The following is an 18,883-nucleotide window of genomic DNA, read 5'->3' as shown; positions in this document are numbered from 1 at the left end:
TCTCCCCATTTTCAGCAACTGACATTCAGGAGCATGGCTGCCCCCACCAGTGGAAGCCAAGCATAGCCGTAATGACTAGTAGCCACTTATAACCTTTGGTTATGGATAGGAGAGAATATATTAATTGCAGTTTATTCCTCCAGATGCTCACGTGTGTGGGATAAACAGAGGTTCAAAATCCCATCCTTGGCAGCGAAATTAAAAGCATTGAATTTAGGCTTTCAAACCTTGTTTTGAGCAAGTCCATCTATGAAGTCATCTGGCTTACCCCTTCTTAACCCTCTCAACAAAGAATTGGGCAGCAGCTTGTGAATTAAGTCTGAGTGTAGAGCAGTCAAAGTGCAGCCGTGTTGAAAATGTATTCCCTCTTTACAGCAGAGTCTTCTCCTGGCAGCAGCGTATGTGTATGATGCCCAGTACAATAGGAACATCCCCTTTGATACCTCTCCACGGGCAGTCAGGTAAGTGCATGGTTTGGGGTCAAGCTGAACACTCTGATGCATCCCGCAAAAAGTGTGTAAGGCTGCTGAAATGTGAGAGTGCCTTGGCTTCATTAATTTTTCAGGCTGGGTGTGTGTGTGTTGTGTTTAATATTAAATAATAATAATAATAATTTATTATTTATACCCCGCCCATCTGGCTGGGTTTCCCCAGCCACTCTGGGCGGCTTCTAACAAAATATTAAAATACAATAGTCTATTAAACATTAAAAGCTGCCTTCAGATGTCTTCTAAAAGTCTGGTAGTTGTTTTTCTCTTTGACATCTGGTGGGAGGGCGTTCCACAGGGCGGGCGCCACTACCGAGAAGGCCCTCTGCCTGGTTCCCTGTAACCTGGCTTCTCGCAGTGAGGGAACTGCCAGAAGGCCCTCAGCGCTGGACCTCAGTGTCCGGGCAGAACAACGGGGGTGGAGACACTCCTTCAGGTATACTGGACTGAGGCCGTTTAGGGCTTTGAAGGTCAGCACCAACACTTTGAACTGTGCTCGGAAACATAATATTAAACCTTGTGCAGTAGCGTAGGTAGCCAGGGGCCGGGGGTGGTCTGCACCGGATTGGGGGGGGGCAGTCTGTAGGGGGGCATGGGAGTCTTAAGTGTGGAACGGTGTCTGCTACGCAGGGGTTGGGATTCTGGGCAGCAGGTGAGCTTGTGGGCGGCACGTCAGTTCCTTGGCTTTTCGGGGGCTTCAGGTGGGCGGAGCCACTTCCTGTCCCAAAATGGCCGTTGCCCTAAAAAAGCCAGGTCATGGTGGTACAGTGGTACCTCGGGTTACATACGCTTCAGGTTACAGACACCTCAGGTTACAGACTCCGCTAACCCAGAAATATTACCTCGGGTTAAGAACTTTGCTTCAGGATGAGAACAGAAATCGTGCGCCAGCGGTGTGGCGGCAGCAGGAGGCCCCTTTAGCTAAAGTGGTACCTCAGGTTAAGAACAGTTTCAGGTTAAGAACGAACCTCCAGAACGAATTAAGTTCTTAACCCGAGGTACCACTGTAGAAGCTACATGGAATGAAGATGAGGCCTCTGGTGCTATGGTTGTCTCAAAAAGTGTATTTTGGGGGTTCTGCCACAAATGTGGCTAATATGGCTTGATGCTCTTTTTGAGCAAGATTGATACTGAAGATTCGTCTTGTTGTTGGTTTTCTCCAGAATGAGGCTTTATGATTCCTCTAGCAGCCTTGTTCCCAGCACTGCTCAAGAATTTTCAGAAACAAACAAAAGTGCCATGTTGACATTGGTTGGGTAAAAATCAGTGTACTTTTGAAAGGTTAGGCCCGTCGTCCCGATTCAAAACAGCATTCGATTGTATCCAAGCATAGAAGAAAAGTGCCTCTTTGAGCTCAGAAACCATCATGCAAAATTTGGGTACAGTATCTTATGTGTTGTCCAATGGCGTAGCAAGCAGACAGATAACTTCCTTTATTTCTCCATAGATTTTTATTAAAGTTCGAAAAAAGATATCAAAGGTGGATGTCAGATACCCAAGAAATGAATCTAAATAAAAACACAAACTCAAAAGAGGAAAAGAAAAAAGGGGAAAGAAAGGGAAAAGGGGGGGGGGGAGAGAAAAGAGTATAATTTCTGATTCTTCGTCTGTCAGCTATATATAGAAAATTATTCCCAACATCCACTCCAGGATAGTACCCAATAATTCCACTTTCTATAAACCAATATTTTCTTCAATCCTCAAATCCAGATATCACAAGTTCATTTTCTTTTCCACACGAAAAGTCTATAAGGAGTTTCCAGTCAACAATGATAATTACTTTCCAAAATATAGCAGAAAATACCCAGCATTGCTCAGGAATGCTGAGAAACCAAAAAAATAATAATACTGAGATTTATAAATGGGTAGTATAATGTGTTGGTTTCTAGGGCTGCGCTTTACAGTTCGCCAGCAACTTTTGATCCTTGTATGTTTTAAAGCCCCACCTTGTTTTCAGTGACTGCAAGTTTTATTCAATCGTTTCAAATATTGTGTTTTGATGCGGTAACCTGCCCTGGGACCCTCGGGGAGAGGGGCTTAGAAATAAATGAATAATAAAATCTTCGAGGGAGGTCCTGGTGGTTTAGAGCAGTCTTTAAATATTCTCCCTGCTGTTGCCGCCACAACAACTGCACTTGCTGGAGCTAGAGATCATTTTCCTACCGAGGTTCTCAGTTGCTTTTCCGACTTCTCTTCCCAGACTTTACTATCTGTATAACCACTGGACTATGCAAGCAGCTACCTACTTCTTTATATTTGTAGACCTCGCCCTTGCGCTGTTTGAAGAGCCAGCTGTGTACCTGCTGCCTTTCTTGGTAAGCTTTCATAATAATAATAATAATTTATTATTTATTCCCCAGCCACTCTGGGCGGCTTCCAAAAAAATATTAAAATACTATAATACATCAAACATTAAAAGCTTCCCTAAACAGGGCTGCCTTCAGATGTCTTCTAAAAGTCTGGTAGTTGTTGTTCTCTTTGACATCTGGTGGGAGGGTGTTCCACAGGGTGGGCGCCACTACTGAGAAGGCCCTCTGCCTGGTTCCCTGTAACTTGGCTTCTCGCAGTGAGGGAACTGCCAGAAGGCCCTCGGCGCTGGACCTCAGTGTCCAGGTAGAACGATGGGGTGGAGACGCTCCTTTCAGGCAAATTGGGATGGCTAATAATTCCATCCTGATGTTGGAGGCTCAATAAAGTGTGTGTGTGTGTGTGTGTGTGTGTGTGTGTGTGTGTGTGCTTTAATCTAGAATGATTAACTTTGGCACAATTCTGCATATAAGAAACTTTACTCTCTCTCTCTTTTTTTAAATAATAGTAATAATAAATTTTATTTATACCCCACCCTCCACGGCCAGAGCTGCGCTCAGGGCGGCTAACACCAGTAAAATTACAGTAAATACATAATTGGGGGGGGGACCAATTTAAAATGCAGCCTCATTTTAAAAGTAGCCCATAGATCAAGACCATAAGGGGAGGGAAACATAAGGGTCAGACTGAGTCCAAACCAAAGGCCAGGCGGAACAGCTCTGTTTTGCAGGCCCTGAGGAAAGCTGTCAAGTCCCACAGGTCCCGCAGGTCCCGCAGGTCTCTTGTGACAGAGCGTTCCACCAAGTCGGGGCCAGTACTGAAAAGGCCCTGCATTAAGAAATACTTTTTAATGTGTCCTGAATCTTCTGACATTTCAGCTTTACTGATTGTCCATGAGTTTTAGTGTTATGAGAGAGGAAGAAGAACTTTTTCCACTTTCTCCATTCCATGCCCAATTTTATAAACGTCTTATGTTACCTATCACTCCGCTTTTCCCCAATAGGGTTTCCCAAACTTGGGTCTCCAGTTGTTGTTTTTGAACTACAAATCCCATCATCCCTAGCTAGCAAGACTAGTGGACAGGGATGATGGAAGTTGTAGTCCCAAAACAGCTGGAGACCCAAGTTTGGGAAACCCTGCTCTAAACTAAAAAGTCCCAAAGGCCACCACCTTTCTTCCTAAAGGAGTTGCTCCACCCCTTGGTGGGTGGCTCTTTTCAAAACCTTTTTTCTACTTTCCTAGGCAAGCCTTCTACCATTTGAGTGAATCCCTCCTGTCTGGAAACCGTCTGCAAAATATGCAGGGCAAAATATCCAGACTTATGTACTGGGTTAATTAATTCTCAAAATACTTCATCATGCATGTGAACTTTCATAGCTTCCCACCTAATTAAAATGTCCTGCTTTTGCATTGAAGTCTGCATATATTGTGTTACCCACAGAAGTTTATAAAACACCAAGAGTGTGTAAAAATGCAGCACTTGATCTGCATAATTCCATATTAATTTGTATTAACATGATCTATTTTAGGAAAGAATCTTGCTCAAGATTTATTTAAGGAACAAGGTGACAATATCTTGCCAAATGGGAATTGTGTTCATTCTGTCCTCTGACCTGCTTCCATATGTACAGCCTCTGTTCTCCCTGACAACGAAATGTTGCTGTTTTTACTCTCTGCCCTCAAAAAAGAAAAAGAAAAAAAATCTCAAAACAAATTACCAAAATGTACATTTTAAAAAAGGATTTTTAACCCCCCCTAAAACACTCTATCTATCTATGTATCCATCTATCTATCTATCTATCTATCTATCAATAAACTACACACACACACACACACACACACACACACACACACACAACAGATCCTGCTCCACCCCACTAAAAGTTAAGAAGATGACTAGGATCCAAAGGCCTGGGTGAAAAAAAGAAAAAGAAAATATTATTATGATTATTCCAAACACGTATTCAGTTTATTAGCTGCTGTTTTCCTGCTGCAGCAACTCAACATGATTCATTGATTTGGGTAAAGGGGATATGTGTTGGCATTTACCAGCCAAAATGTTGGCTGTAATGCTTTTTTGCCTGTTGACATATATGGGTTTTTATAAAGAATTAGCTAGACGTGTCCTACTGCAACTGCCAGTGGTTAGCAATAACAGTAAAAGGAACCTGCATGCTTTTGACAGTGGGCTTGTGGAGACAACCAGTGGGCTGGTCCCCATCTTTCCCTGTTTGCCACTTTCCCAAGGGGAAACTGTTGAGTCAAACCTCTCTCAGACCCAGCATGTCTGTTCCAGCCTAGTTGTTTTGTTTGTTAAAAGCCCATCTCCTTTTAAGCTGCTGCTTTTTCCATTCCAACAGGTTACCTCGCTGACCGAAGTCTTATGCCTTCTGGTTTTCTTCGGAAGGCTCTTCCATTTTGCGCAAGTCACTCCTCGCGATGTGTTCTGGAAGGATACAAAGAACATCTGCATCATGATAAGCATCCTGGTTAGTTGTAGCTCATGGCTCCTTCTGCGAGTCATGGAAGGAGCAGTAGCTTAGCAGACTGTTCTCCTGAATGGCACCGCCTTCTGCTGCTCCCAATGTAGCAATGCCATGCTCAGTCTAGCCTGCAGTGTCGCTAGATGCTGTTCAACTTGCGCTATTCTGCTTGTACAATTTCATACTCCTCCAGATTATAGCGTAGCCATGATGCCTGCACCAAAACCACATTTCAGTGCAGAAACTTGGGTCCAGGGTACCTTAAGAATCTCCTGAACCTTCATATTCCAGCTGAGAGCATCTGCAGGAGCGTCTGTGGTCGTTCCCTGAGTTAGTGAGGCTTGTTTGACAACAACAAGAAACTGAGCTTCTAGTGTCATTGGCCCAGTCCTGTGGAACTCCCTGCCAATAGAGATTCAGTAGGCGCCATCTGTGCCAACTTTTAAATGGCTGCTGAACACTTTCCTATTCCACCAGGTCTGTGCAGGCAATTAAAAATACATCACCCACAATGGTCAAATGATGTTCTGTTTTTAATTTCTTTTGCTTTTAACTTGATTTTATTGTCCATTGCTGTAAACATCTGCAATATGTTTTTATGATAAATATTTTTTATAAACACAGTCGCACCTTGGAAGTTGAACAGAATCCGTTCCAGAAATCTGTTTGACTTCCAAAATGTTGGAAAACCAAAGCGTGGCTTCTGATTGGCTGCAGGAAGTTCCTGCAGCCAATGGGAAGCCGCGGAAGCCCTGTTGGACGTTCAGCTTCCAAAAGAACGTTCGAAAACCGGAACAGTCACTTCCAGACTCCGATTATCTGGGAGCCAAAACGTTCGAGAACTAGGCTGTTCGAAAACCAAGATACAACTGTAAATAAATAAGCCTAGCATCTTTTGTTCTGTATAAGTGGAGCCAATCCACATCTCCTCTGGCTGTTTATTTGTACCAGACAGAAGTATGAATTGGCTTCTAGAGTCCTTCATTCCTCCCACGGGCTCCTCTAATTACAACGTTGTTTGGTTGGTTTGGACCACTGCTCCTTGAATTTCAGAGGTTCCTTCTCACTTCCCCCCTTACCCAGATGACTTTGGTTGACCTGATTGTCTTCGGAGCTCTTAGAATCTCAAGCATACGTGGCGTCCGGTGGTCAAGGCCCTTGAGACCCATCTTCTTAATAAACTTTGCAGAAAGTCGCCAGGTAAGACTTTGGGGCCAGTGTTTCCATCGCCAGCAGTTCTAACCCAAAGAGATCCCCTAGTTAAATTAGCCAGCAACTCTAAACTGTATGGTGTGCATATATACTGAAGAGAAGGGGCCTTGCTTCAATTTTGTCTCGTCTGCCTGCTCCAGAGATCCAGCTGTAGAGTGCTTTCTGTTCTGAAATCATCTTCTGCTTTTTCTTTTCTCTATGCAAACAGGCAGGCTTAAGCCTGGCCTGGCTTTGGGGAAGCGGAAACACGAGGTAAGGCATGGCTGGGTCCCTGAAAATTGGGGAATGGGGGTGGGGGTGGGAATCCAATGCTGCTTCAAATTATTGCAATTCCAGGAAGGTGGTGGATTCTGAACCTCATCCTGAGTCGCTTCTGATGGCAACGCCAGGGGGTGGAAAGAACAGTTCTGCGTTAATTACATTTTTTGCATCTCCTCTGCTGGGATATGAATTGAGAATTTGTATTTCTTCTAGTCAGGGAAGCTGAGATACCAGGGAACAGGAAGGCATGCTTTGGAAAAGCTCTGCTTTCAGAGCAAATTCCTACTGTTTCAGTTTAATGCAAAAGTGGGAGCTGAAGAAATTGGCAATGCTAATCGTTGGCTGTTATAAGCCAAGTCTAAGGTAAAGGTAAAGGTACCCCTGACCATTAGGTCCAGTCATGGCCGACTCTGGGGTTGCGGCGCTCAACAGCTTCCAGGTCATGTGGCCAGCATGACTAAGCCGCTTCTGGCGAACCAGAGCAGCGCATGGAAACGCCGTTTACCTTCCCGTCGGAGTGGTACCTATTTATCTACTTGCACTTTGAGGTGCTTTTGAACTGCTAGGTTGGCAGGATCAGGGACCGAGCAACAGGAGCTCACCCCATCGTGGGGATTCAAACTGCCGACCTTCTGATCGGCAAGTCCTTGGCTCTGTGGTTTAACCCACAGCGCCACCCGCATCCCTAAGCCAAGTCTAGTGCACTGAAATTGGTTGAAGCATGTACCGTTGTGGCTTCTTGCAAAAAAGGAAATGCAATTCTACTGAGGTTTTCAGCACTCCTGCAGTATGCAGATCTCCTGGGTGGAAGTGATTGGTTTGAGTTATGTGGCATAGATGCACAAAGGGCTCACATGTGTTCTCACTACCAGAATCCAGTGCTGGGCCCTCTCTGGTCAGGGATGGCAATGTTAACAGAGCCTAGGTACATTTGGATCCTTCAACCTGATTTGTACCTCAATCCTGTGATTGATTGGTATGTGATAAACAAGGCAGGTCCGTTGCCACATGAAGGCTGCATTGCCTCAACTTTGGGTTTTGTGCTGTTTAGATGGAGAGCTGTTTGGTTTGAAAGCCTGGTTCACGCTCAGCCCAAACCGTCACAGAATCACAGCAGAGAACCGGCAACAGGAGTTAGTAATCCAACTGGGTACTTAAAGGATAAGCGGTCTGGGAGTGGCACAAAAACTCTCAGGGGATGCATATGGCCATCTCTGCTTAAGACGATGGGAGCTGGGAGTCCCAGCATCCGTAAGCCGTGATGACTTGGGCTAACGAGAGTCAGGAGTCCAACAACTGAGGCAGCCCAGGCTAGAGAAAGAGGATGTGATGTGCCGTTTACATATCACACCTGTTGTGCTATACTTGAAGCAAATGGCAGGTGGCCTCTATGCATCCCAGAATGATCCCGGGTCCATGTTTAGGGAAGCTTTTAATGTTTAATAGACCACTGTATTTTAATACTTTGTTGGAAGCTGCCCAGAGTGATTGGGGAGACCCAGCCAGATTTGGGGGGGGGAAATAATAATAATTTATTATTATTATTATTATTATTATTATTATTATTATTATTATTATTATTTGGACGAGTTGGGGGGGCAGGGATATGTCCTTTGTAGCCTGCAGTGCCTTACCTGCATGTACCACAGAGATCCAGTTTGTGCTGGAGGAGGCATATGTTCACGTTGTCTAAACAAGCATGCCTAAAACTGGGTCTTGACCAGCTGTATGGTGCTCTGATGTTTGTTGTCTTTGTGATAAATGGCTCTTTTGAAGACCGAGGAGAGCATTCATCTGATAAACTTTGGAGCTTTGGGACCAGGGGAGGGGTGCCTGGCTCTTGCACCCAGACAAATAATAGGGCATTCAAGTCTTCTTACTGGTGGGTCCATCTCTATAGGTGGAAGTTGGGTGAGGAAAGAATATCAACATTGCTGCTTCTCCTCCTAATGAAAGCCTCCTGCTTCTTGACAGATCCGAAGAGCATTCCGTAGCATCCGGAACACTCTCCCGGAGATCACCTACGTCTTCCTGCTGTTTATGTTCAGTGTCCTGATGTTTTCTCTCATGGCTTTGAAGCTGTTTGGGGACAGGTAAGGGGACCGTCCTCCTCCCTCTCTTACTCTGAACCCAGAGGCTGCCTCACCTGCAAGGGAATATCAGGAAATATCTCCTCCACCAACCCCAAGAATATTCAGCAAAATGGTACCCTCAGTTTTGCTGCCTGGAAGTTAAGGTGGTTTGGTGTTTTTTAGGAAGGTGTATTTTGTCTAGTTTCCTTTGCTCCACGGTCAAAGCAACTACTCTATTCCGAACTTAAAAATGGAAAGCGTAATGCTGGTGGTCAACAAAAGAGGTTTAAAGACTGTCTCAAGGCAAATCTAAAAAAATGTAGTATAAACACCGACAACTGGGAAACACTGGCCTTCGAGCGCTCCAGTTGGAGAACAGCCTTTATCAAAGGTGCCATAGGCTTTGAAGAAGCACACACTTAGAACACAAGGGAGAAATGTGCTAAGAGGAATGCACGTTTGGCAAACCCTCACCATGATCAACTCCTGCCCAGAAACCTATGTCCCCACTGTGGAAGGACGTGTGGATCTAGAATTGGCCTCCACAGTCACTTACGGACTCACTGTTAAGACCGTGTTTATGGAAGACAATCTTACTCAGCTATGAGTGATTGCCAAAGAAGAAGATATCTCTGTATGGCACACCAGTGGAAAAAGAGCCAAAAATGGATCTGAAAAACCACCCTTGAACCATGTTATTTAGCTTACAGCCTCTTGAGCACATTGCTTGAAGTTCACGTTGGCATCTTCTGTGACTCTGTTTCCCTCTCCTCTTTTCTTTAAGGAATCTGAAGACTGTGGAAGGCTTGCCATATTTTTCAAATTACCTTGAAATCGTCTTTGACATGTATGTGCTGGTCACCACAGCAAATAGCCCCGATGTCATGTAAGTATCTGCCTTGCCCCTCTGCATGCTTTTAATTTTTCTTGTTGAGCTGTAGTAATGGGATGTTTTCCTGATGTAAGAGGGACGTCAGCACCACCTTGGTGACATGACAATCTACCGTACTTTTCTGTCTATAAGATGCCCCCATGCATAAGACGCCCCCTGTTGAGCTTTTTGGGGGAGGGGTATGCCCACGATTGTTGAGAATTTTTTTTGGGGGGGTGGGATGCCAAACCGAATATCACTCACCCAACTGGCAAACACTAACAATCGCAAGCAACAAAGCCAAATTGCCGAAGCAGCAGCCAACCCTTTACACATCCACAAATAACTCGCCCACCTGACAAAGCAGCAGCCAATCCAAAGCAACGCTTGCAGCAGACACCATTCACCCACTCAAATCACTAGATCCTGCTCGCGGATGCAACCAATCGCCCATCCCCCCTTCTGCTCTACCCATGTATAAGACGATCCCCTCCCCCATTTTTACTTTATTTTGGAGTAAAAAACCCTCGTCTAATACACGGAAGAGTACGGTATTTTTCTGAAAGGCACAATCCACTGTTCAATGGCCGATGGGTGAGCCCAGGACAGCTTACAAAGTTTGTTGGTTTATATAAATCCAAATATCGTAAAACTGCTAAATATTATCTGCACAGCAGACGAGTATAGGATCAGTTAGTTCCTAGGCTTTTCTTACTTTCTCGGTGGTGATGCTACTCCTCTCTTGTAGGATGCCAGCTTATGACTTCAGCTGGTGGTACTGCCTGTTTTTCATAGTCTATGTTATTATCAACACCTACATCTTCATGTCAGTCTTCCTGGCTGTTGTATACAACAATTACAGAAAACACTTAAAGGTAAGCCCCGCTGAGGAAGGGATAAGAGATAAGTTGCAATTTTAGCTGAATCTGGGGAAACAGCTTGAAGCATATCTGTTCTGTTGAGCTATTTCAACTGCTTCTCTTCGGTTATCTCATTGCAAACAGCTGAAAGTCTGTAAATCTTGATAATAAACCCAATTTGCAATGGGGGTTGAGTAGGACTGGGGGAAAGACCCCTATGCCTGACACCCCGGAGAGCTGCTGCCGGTCAGGGCAGACAGTACTAAGCCGGGTGTTCCTCTTAAGAGTGTGTGTGTGTGTGTGTGTGTGTGTATATATATATATATGTATGTATATATATATATATATATATGTATATATTCCCACAGGGACGCGGGTGGCGCTGTGGGTTAAACCACAGAGCCTAGGACTTGCCAATCAGAAGGTTGGCGGTTTGAATCCCCGTGACGGGGTGAGCTCCCGTTGCTCGGTCCCTGCTCCTTCCCACCTAGCAGTTCGAAAGCACGTCAAAGCGCAAGTAGATAAATAGGTACCGCTCCGGTGGGAAGGTAAACGGTGTTTCTGTGTGCTGCTCTGGTTCGCCAGAAGCAGTTTAGTCATGCTGGCCAAGCTGTACGCCGGCTCCCTTGGCCAATAAAGCGAGATGAGTGCCGCAACCCCAGAGTCGGCCACGACGGGACCTAATGGTCAGGGGTCCCTTTACCCTTTACCTTTATATTTTCCCACAGAATGAGATCCGCAAACTTGCTTACATGAAACGCCGCAAGATGATAGAAGCCTTCAACCTCCTGAAGGTGAAGGAGGAAGCAGAGTTTGTCGTCAAAGAAGACCGCTGGAAGCGGCTTGTGAAACTGGTGGCTCCCGACATCAGCACATCCCACCGAGAGCTCTTGCTGCGAATATGTGACGAAGAGCAGAAGGGCTTTGTGGGTGGGTAACAGCAGACTCAAGCAGTGTGGCTGGGAGATGAGCTTGCCAGGGCAGATGAGAGGGAGGGAAGGACAGGCGAAGGGGGTGGACTTTGGCAATATGGCACCCTGAGCAAGGACAAAATTTGGCGTCTCCTCCAACAGTATTCCTTATTTTCATGCCCTCCTCCCTCTTAACTTCCATTCTGCGCATGCTTTCAAGTGCACTATGCCCTAGTTGCAGCAGCTCAATCGCCCATCTGACCAGGGCCTAACTTTGAGTAGGTGTCAGGAGCTCGGCCTACACTCGAGTAGGACCCTGGCAGAGACACATGCCCGACTGGCATGTTCTCTCCCTCCTGGTCTTTTGTTCGGGAGCTTTTGGAATAATTAATTTTCAGAGTAGTTTTTACAGTTATATCAAAAATTACTGATTTGGTTATACTATTAGAAATACACTGACATATAATTATGGAATTATTGTGAGGTTTAATAAGTTAACAGTTTATATTTGGACAACTTATCTGCTGTACTTTGTTGGAAGGAGAAAAACAATCATTTCCTTAATAACAATTTAAACAATTTATTTAACTAAAACGATAACATTATAGCATATGTATCCATGTTTGTTAACTGATGTGGTTGAACGATTTTTTTAAATTAAAAAATAACAACCTTAGACTGAGTTTTAGCACACATGAATAACTTAAAACAAATCCTTATTTCCTGATGAATAGCCTTTGGACAATAATGTAACGTAAATAGAAAACTACCTTTGGAAAGATTTTTTTCCTCCAAAAGTGTTTTATTTTAAATTTTAAAAATCCAATTTAAATAAAAACAATCAATTTTTAAATTTTATTTTTTAAATAATTGGTTTTTATCCACCCTGATATTCAGTTAATCTGCAGCTACCTTTACTTTTCTCTTATGCACATCTGGCTAGAAGACCTGGCCAGATCCAGACTGCTGCTCTTCTCCTGTAGGTTTATGTGTGGGGCTTGTCTGAATTGCTGAGTATTGGCCTAATCAGCTTCTAAATGAGTCCCTCCTAGCCTTACTGGCATTATTTTCTCTTTATGGCAGACAAAAAATCCTTTGTGCGTCTGGCTGATCTTTTGAATATACAAGTGATCACCATGAAGCTCCACAGCCACCCCCTGGAAGTCTGGATTCCCCATGTGTACAACTCTGCTCCTAGCCTCCTCCTGCGCAAGATGGTTCAGCACAAGTAAGTCTGAATCGCTTGCCTTTCCAACAAAGTGCTTCAGGTGACCCTGAGGAAATGTCCTCACCTGCCCACGGGGCCATTTTGGATGGTGCATGTGGCTGGACGGTAGTAGTATGGGTTTTGGGGATAAATTTATTCGAAACGAACAAGTTTGGTTGGTAATTAACCCAGCGAACATCTCCCGCAGGGTATTTGTTTGGATGTATGATGTCATCATACTCATCAACGCCGTCTTCATTGCATTGGATGAGGAGAACCCCCTCATTTCCTACGCAGAGTGGGTGTTCCTCAGTCTTTATATCGTCGAGATTCTTCTGAAATTGTACACCTATGAACCCAGAACCTTTTTTGCAAGGAACCAGTTCTGGAACTGGTAAGTAAATTCTTTTATTTTTGTCCCTCCGCGTTATGAAGAAGCCAGTAGTTTCTCATTCTCCTATATTGACTGGCTCCTCAGGATTTCCAGACATTTCCAGCGTTATTTGGAGTGGCCAGGGATTGAACCTCTGACCTTCTGCAAGCAAAGCACGTGCTCTACCACTGAGCTACGGCCCCGTCTATTAATATCGGCTCAACGCTCAACTCCGACTCCACACCATATGTTTAAAGCACTCTCATGCCACTTTAAGAGTCCTGACTTCTCCCAAAGAGTCCTGGGAAGTGTAGGGTCTTAGAAGTGCTGAGAGTTGTTAAGGGACCCCTCACAGAACTACGATTTCCAGCAGCCAAACTACAGTTCCCATGATTCTTTGAGGGAAGCCATGACTGGTATCCCACAGTGCACATAGCTGAACTCTGGAGTTTGCTCTTACAAGAAGTAGCAATGGCTACTTGGATGACTTATTATTATCAACAACAACAATAATAAATTTATTATTTATACCCTGCCCATCTGGCTGGGTTTCTCCAGCCACTCTGGGCAGCTCCCAGCAGAATATTATTATTAATAATAATAAAGCGATAAAACATCAAACATTAAAAACTTCCCTAAACTGGGCTGCCTTATATGTCTTCTAAAAGTCAGATAGTTGTTTATTTCCTTGACATCTGATGGGAGGGTGTTTCACAGGGAGGGTGCCACTACCGAGAAGGCCCTTTGCCCGATTCCTTTTAACCTCACTTCTTGCAGTGAGGGAACTGCCAGAAGGCCCTCGCAGCTGGACCTCCAAGGTCCAGATGAGACACATTCAGGGACAGAATAAGGCTGTGTCCTGCCTCCACTACCGGAGAGATAGTATGCTTCTGAATGCTAGTTGCTGGAGATTGCAGATGGAGAAAGTGCTCAGCTCCTTCCTGCAGGATCTGGTTGGCCACTGTGAGAACAGAACACTTGACAAGATGGGCCTTTGGCCGGACCCCACAGGACTCCGAGGTTCTCACAGGTGACATGAAAGTCATGGGAGATTAGACCAGCCTCTTCACCAAGCTGGAGCTCTCCAGATGTTTTGTACTGTAATACTGGCTGGGGCTGATGCAGCTGTCATCTGGAGGGTGTACTAGGTTGGTGAAGGCTGGTGGAGATTGTAATGGGCAGATGACTTAAAGTCACACTACAGTGGTACCTCAGGTTAAGAACTTAAGTAATTCTGGAGGTCTGTTCTTAACCTGAAACTGTTCTTAACCTGAGGTACCACTTTAGGTAATGGGGCCTCCTGCTGCCGCCGTGCCGCTGGCGTGCAGTTTCTGTTCTCATCCTGAGGTAAAGTTCTTAACCTGAAGCACTATTTCTGGGTTAGCGGAGTCTGTAACCTGAAGCGTCTGTAACCTGAAGCGTCTGTAACCCGAGGTACCACTGTAGTCCAATCGTAGTTGCGGGTACCTGAAATGCAAGTCAAGCCCACAGGGTCCCCAGATGGACCCTATCCACCACTCTTGGGTCATGCTGTGTGGAATGTGGTTTGTGTGAGCATCATGGTGGAGCAGTTGAGTAGTGTATGATAGTCAGGAGAAGCACACCAGGAGTTATTCACACTAACAGCATAATAACAAGTGGCTGAGGAAACACGTTTGATTTCTTTGTGGAAAGGCCCTATGCATCTTTTGAAATTACATGGGAAATTGGAATTAGTTTTGTAAACCAGCTAGGTGATGTTGCAAGCCTCCATTCTTCTCACAGCATCCCAGAGCAATATACGTCTGTAACGCGAGGTACCACTGTAATTAAACAAGTGTCTTTCCCATCCTTTCTAGGTTTGATACTTCTATCATTCTTGCTGCCTTGATTGCAACTGTACTCAACACTACCCTTAAATCAGGTAAGTCTGTGTGTTTCTCCCTTGCAAGGTTATGCAGCAGGTGAGATGAAAACACTTCTCCATTTCCAATATGGTTTCATGTCTCTTGTGACCATTGGTGCATCAAGGAACAGATAAGGCAAAACTTGAGGGTCCTTTGTGAAACTTCCATGGCCTTGGCTGGGTTGTAATGCTGGCTCGTGGTAATGTTAAACCATGGATTACCCTAATAGAAACAAGCCTAGTCTCCCTCCATGCTCACAAACTCATTCTTCTCCAGTGCAGCTGCAAGGAGGAGATGCAGAGCTTCTGCTTCTATTTGATATGGGTTGCAGTTTAGCATCAACCACAGTGGTGTGGAGATATTCCTAACCATGGTTTGTTAAAACAAGCTAGCATGACAAACCACAGCTGGAAGAGAAAGCTCCCAAACTTAAGGACACAGAGTAAATGAGCCTTAAGTTCACTGAAGCTCCTTGTTCTCAAGATAAGCCCAGCTTTCCCCCATCAGAATGACCTATGGCTTATGGTGTCCAAGCATTAGGATAATGTTAGTTTTCTTGTGTGCTTTTCCCCATCCCCTCTTCTTTTTTTCCAGTGACCGTATACAACAGCCAGCAAGTATTGGACATTGTTTTTATCCTGAGAGTTCTTCGACTCATAAGAATCATAGACAGTATACAACGGTAAAATAACTGGGTTTTAAGAGCTTTTAAGAGCTGTAAGAGCTATAAAGTCATGTTCTCTAGTGAGTTAAGTTGTTGGGTATTAGTTTGCAGAGTATGCAGACTGTGGTTTGTGAATCTTAGACAATAGACTTCACCTGTTGCAACCATACACAGGCTGCATCTACACAGATTAAAAAATGCTTTTTTATATAAAAAAAGTTAAAAAATATATATGGAGTTTGCCATTAGCTCAGCAGCGTCATCTAGTGTCTCATTTGTATAATACACTTAAAACACACTTAAAATGTTATATCTGCAGCTGTATAGCTGAGTCCACAGATAAGTAGGTGCTTGTAAAGTAAAAAACAACAACAATGTACTAACAAGTATATAACTTGGATAGAAAAAATTCTAGTTCCAAGCTAGCTAACTAATCTAGAGAAGACAAAGGCAGCCTTTTTCCTTTGTTCTCAATGGATAGATTGAATGTGACAACTCATATTTAGATCCCAAGGGGGGGGGGAGTTGTAAACAGGATGCATGTTAAGATGCATCAGTCTAAACTTTAAAGGACAGGGAGATCAGCACAGAGGCCAAAGGTACAAAGACAGTCTCAGAATCTAGAGCTCCCTGGCTCTGTTTTATCCTTATGCAGACCCCTTTCTGCAGTGCCTCCTTTTTTGGTATTTAATTGACCAGTGACACCTGAAAGGCCCATCCCATCCAAACTCAGTTTTCATACACTGTTTTCTTCTAGGTTCCGGGTCATCATGACTACGCTAATAAACATTGTACCTACCATGCTGACCTTTGGTGGACTGGCTTTGGTGAGCATCACCTTCACTTTTTTTAATTCCTCCTCATCCTGCTCGTTTTCCTAAATCTGCAGGGGCTTTGGGCTAGTTTGCACACAAGACAGGATTCAACCCAGCTGCTGTGTGTGTGTGTATGGAATGAGGTACGTTTGTGCAGTGGGACTGTCCTCCCCGCTTCCCAAACTCAAAGCATGTACAGCCTCAGTCATATCTAGAAATCACTCCCAACAGCATTATACATTTGTAGATGATTCCTAGGAGCAGGATGATTTTCCAAGTAAAAAAGGTAAAGGGACCCCTGTCCATTAGGTCCAGTCGTGGCCAACTCTGGGGTTGCGGCGCTCATCTCACTTTATTGGCCAAGGGAGCAGGCGTACAGCTTCCGGGTCATGTGTCTAGCATGACTAAGCCGCTTCTGGCAAACCAGAGCAGCACACGGAAACACCGTTTACCTTCCCGCCGGAGCGGTACCTATTTATCTGCTTGCACTTTGACGTGCTTTCGAACTGGTAGGTTGGCAAGAGCAGGGACCGAGCAACGGGAGCTCACCCCCTCGTGGGGATTCGAACCGCTGACCTTCTGATCGGCAAGTCCTAGAGAAGTGTCCAAACAACCTTGTCTGATCAGTATATATACTAATTCCTGGCCCACTTACGGCACGTTTAACGGGAGACTTTCAGACAGTGCTGGCCCACCCATGAGACAAGGTGAGGTGACCACCTCAGGAGACCAGATCCACTGGGGCAACATTGACAGCCCCCAGCTCACTGTGCTGCCTCTGCTGCGGCCTCTTGGCAAATAAGAGGCGCTACAGGTCCCGTTCCTAGGGAGGAAATGGCAGGGGCTTCTGGGTTCTGCATCCACCAAGCATGATTGAATGGGCCCCTTCCCCACCCCCCTCCACCGGCCCGACAGCCTTTGATTCCAGCTTCAAGCAGGTGGTGACGCTGATTTGATTTCCCTTCCCTTGTTCCCAATGTAAATCTTCACTCCCCCTGTGTTCACTGACAAGTAGATACCCTCATTTTCCCCATTAGGTGGTGTATTACGTGTTTTCCATCATCGGAATGGAAATCTTCCACGGGAAGGTCCAGTTCTTCGCCGGAAACAGCACCGTGCAACATGCCCTCTACTGCGGAAACCCCGCTCTGAAAGACACCACCTTTGCTCGGGCCAAATATTGCAAGAATAACTTCAATGACATTGCGTCGTCTTTTGTCGTCCTAATGGAATTAACTGTCGTCAACCAATGGCATGATATCCTTTGTAAAGTAGCATGGTTTTTTTAAAAAATGCTTTGGAAGGGAGTAAAAAGCTGCCAAGGACTTCCTATCCTTTGGCAAAGCTGCACACTATAATAACAACAACAACAGCAACAAAACAACAACAACAATAATAATTTTTTTATTTCTACCCTGCCCATCTGGCTAGGTTTCCCCAGCCACTCTGGGCGACTTCCAACAAAAGGTTAAAAATACATTAAAACATCAGTTATTAAAAACTTCCCTAAACAGGGCTGCCTTCAGATGTCTTCTAAATGTCAGATAGTTGTTTATTTTTTTGACATCTGATGGGAGGGCATTCCACAGATCTCAGTGTGCCATGAGCAGAACAGGCCAGCCCTACTGTTGGGTAAAAGTGACCTGTCCCTAGTGTTGAAACTGGAACCAATTGCTAGTCCAGGTGGCTCAGGTATGCAGACTAGGAATGGGGTGGGGGACGACATCCTGTCCTCCTTGGGCAGTGAAACGTTTTGGGCTAGCCCTGATTACAGAGAGTCATTTCCAGAACAAATGCATATATGCAAAAGTCGGTGTTAAAACTCATTGAAAGCAATAAGAGTAAAAATATTCTCCTATAATAGTGTTGTGTTTTTTTTAAGGTTTGTAGTCTGTGCTGTGCAAGAGGCTTTCCCTAATGCCCCAGAACTACTACTTTCCATTCACACTCCGAATCTGATCCAGTGGATCCCTATCAGACCTCTGGAGCTGACTTTGGGGGCTGTAGAGGAGAGGAAGTGCAGGGGAGAGCTGTATTGTATCAGCAGAAGCCCCACGTCCCAAGTTCAACAGCAGCAACTGGATACAACCCTAAATGTTAATTACCATTTGGGAAGGTTCAGTGATCAATGGCAAACTTCTAACAATTATTTCTGCAGCTTTTCTTATGTCACGGACATAATGATCATAGTACTTGCACCTGGTCAGGCTACACACATCTTTGGGTAATCAGAAGTTTACTTTCTAGGACGCAATTTTTGTTTCTCTGTCCAAAAAATGTCAGCTAGATACATGTATGCATAGGTTTCCAAATGCCTTCTGCCCCCCCTTTTTTTTGCAAGGAGAGGAGCTATTCTGTTTCTATGAAGCTGCTTTTGAAATTGTGAGGCAGGCCTTCTGCAGAAGCCTACGATATAGCATAGAGGAATGCTTTTGCAGAAAGATTTCTGAAAGGGGGGAGAATAATGAGAGGC

At 44.8% G+C, this 18,883-nt stretch overlaps 1 protein-coding gene and 1 long non-coding RNA gene across 2 annotated transcripts in view; one reads left to right on the top strand and one right to left on the bottom strand.

The window, feature by feature from the left end:
* LOC310758523 (two pore channel protein 2-like) overlaps window positions 1-18,883 on the top strand; it is a 28,176-nt gene that overhangs the window by 5,448 nt on the left and 3,845 nt on the right. Inside the window, 15 exon segments of the mRNA XM_083605094.1 lie at window positions 376-461; window positions 2,689-2,803; window positions 5,156-5,284; window positions 6,362-6,478; window positions 8,726-8,844; window positions 9,608-9,709; window positions 10,443-10,569; window positions 11,283-11,484; window positions 12,549-12,693; window positions 12,881-13,066; window positions 14,884-14,948; window positions 15,526-15,613; window positions 16,353-16,422; window positions 17,448-17,664; window positions 17,667-17,676. Of these exon segments, the coding sequence (XP_083461220.1) occupies window positions 376-461; window positions 2,689-2,803; window positions 5,156-5,284; window positions 6,362-6,478; window positions 8,726-8,844; window positions 9,608-9,709; window positions 10,443-10,569; window positions 11,283-11,484; window positions 12,549-12,693; window positions 12,881-13,066; window positions 14,884-14,948; window positions 15,526-15,613; window positions 16,353-16,422; window positions 17,448-17,664; window positions 17,667-17,676 (1,778 nt within the window).
* On the bottom strand, window positions 5,155-10,077 carry LOC310758953. Its single transcript, XR_014546129.1, has 2 exons — window positions 9,959-10,077; window positions 5,155-5,241 (listed from the first exon to the last, which is right to left on the bottom strand). It is a non-coding gene; the product is annotated as an uncharacterized lncRNA (long non-coding RNA).

The sequence above is a fragment of the Podarcis filfolensis genome, assembly GCF_964270895.1.
Source record: "Podarcis filfolensis genome assembly, chromosome: 3".
Taxonomy (NCBI): Eukaryota; Metazoa; Chordata; class Lepidosauria; order Squamata; family Lacertidae; genus Podarcis; species Podarcis filfolensis.
The sequence above is the reverse complement of the archived record's forward strand: the minus strand, read 5'-3'. Positions and strand labels throughout refer to the sequence as shown.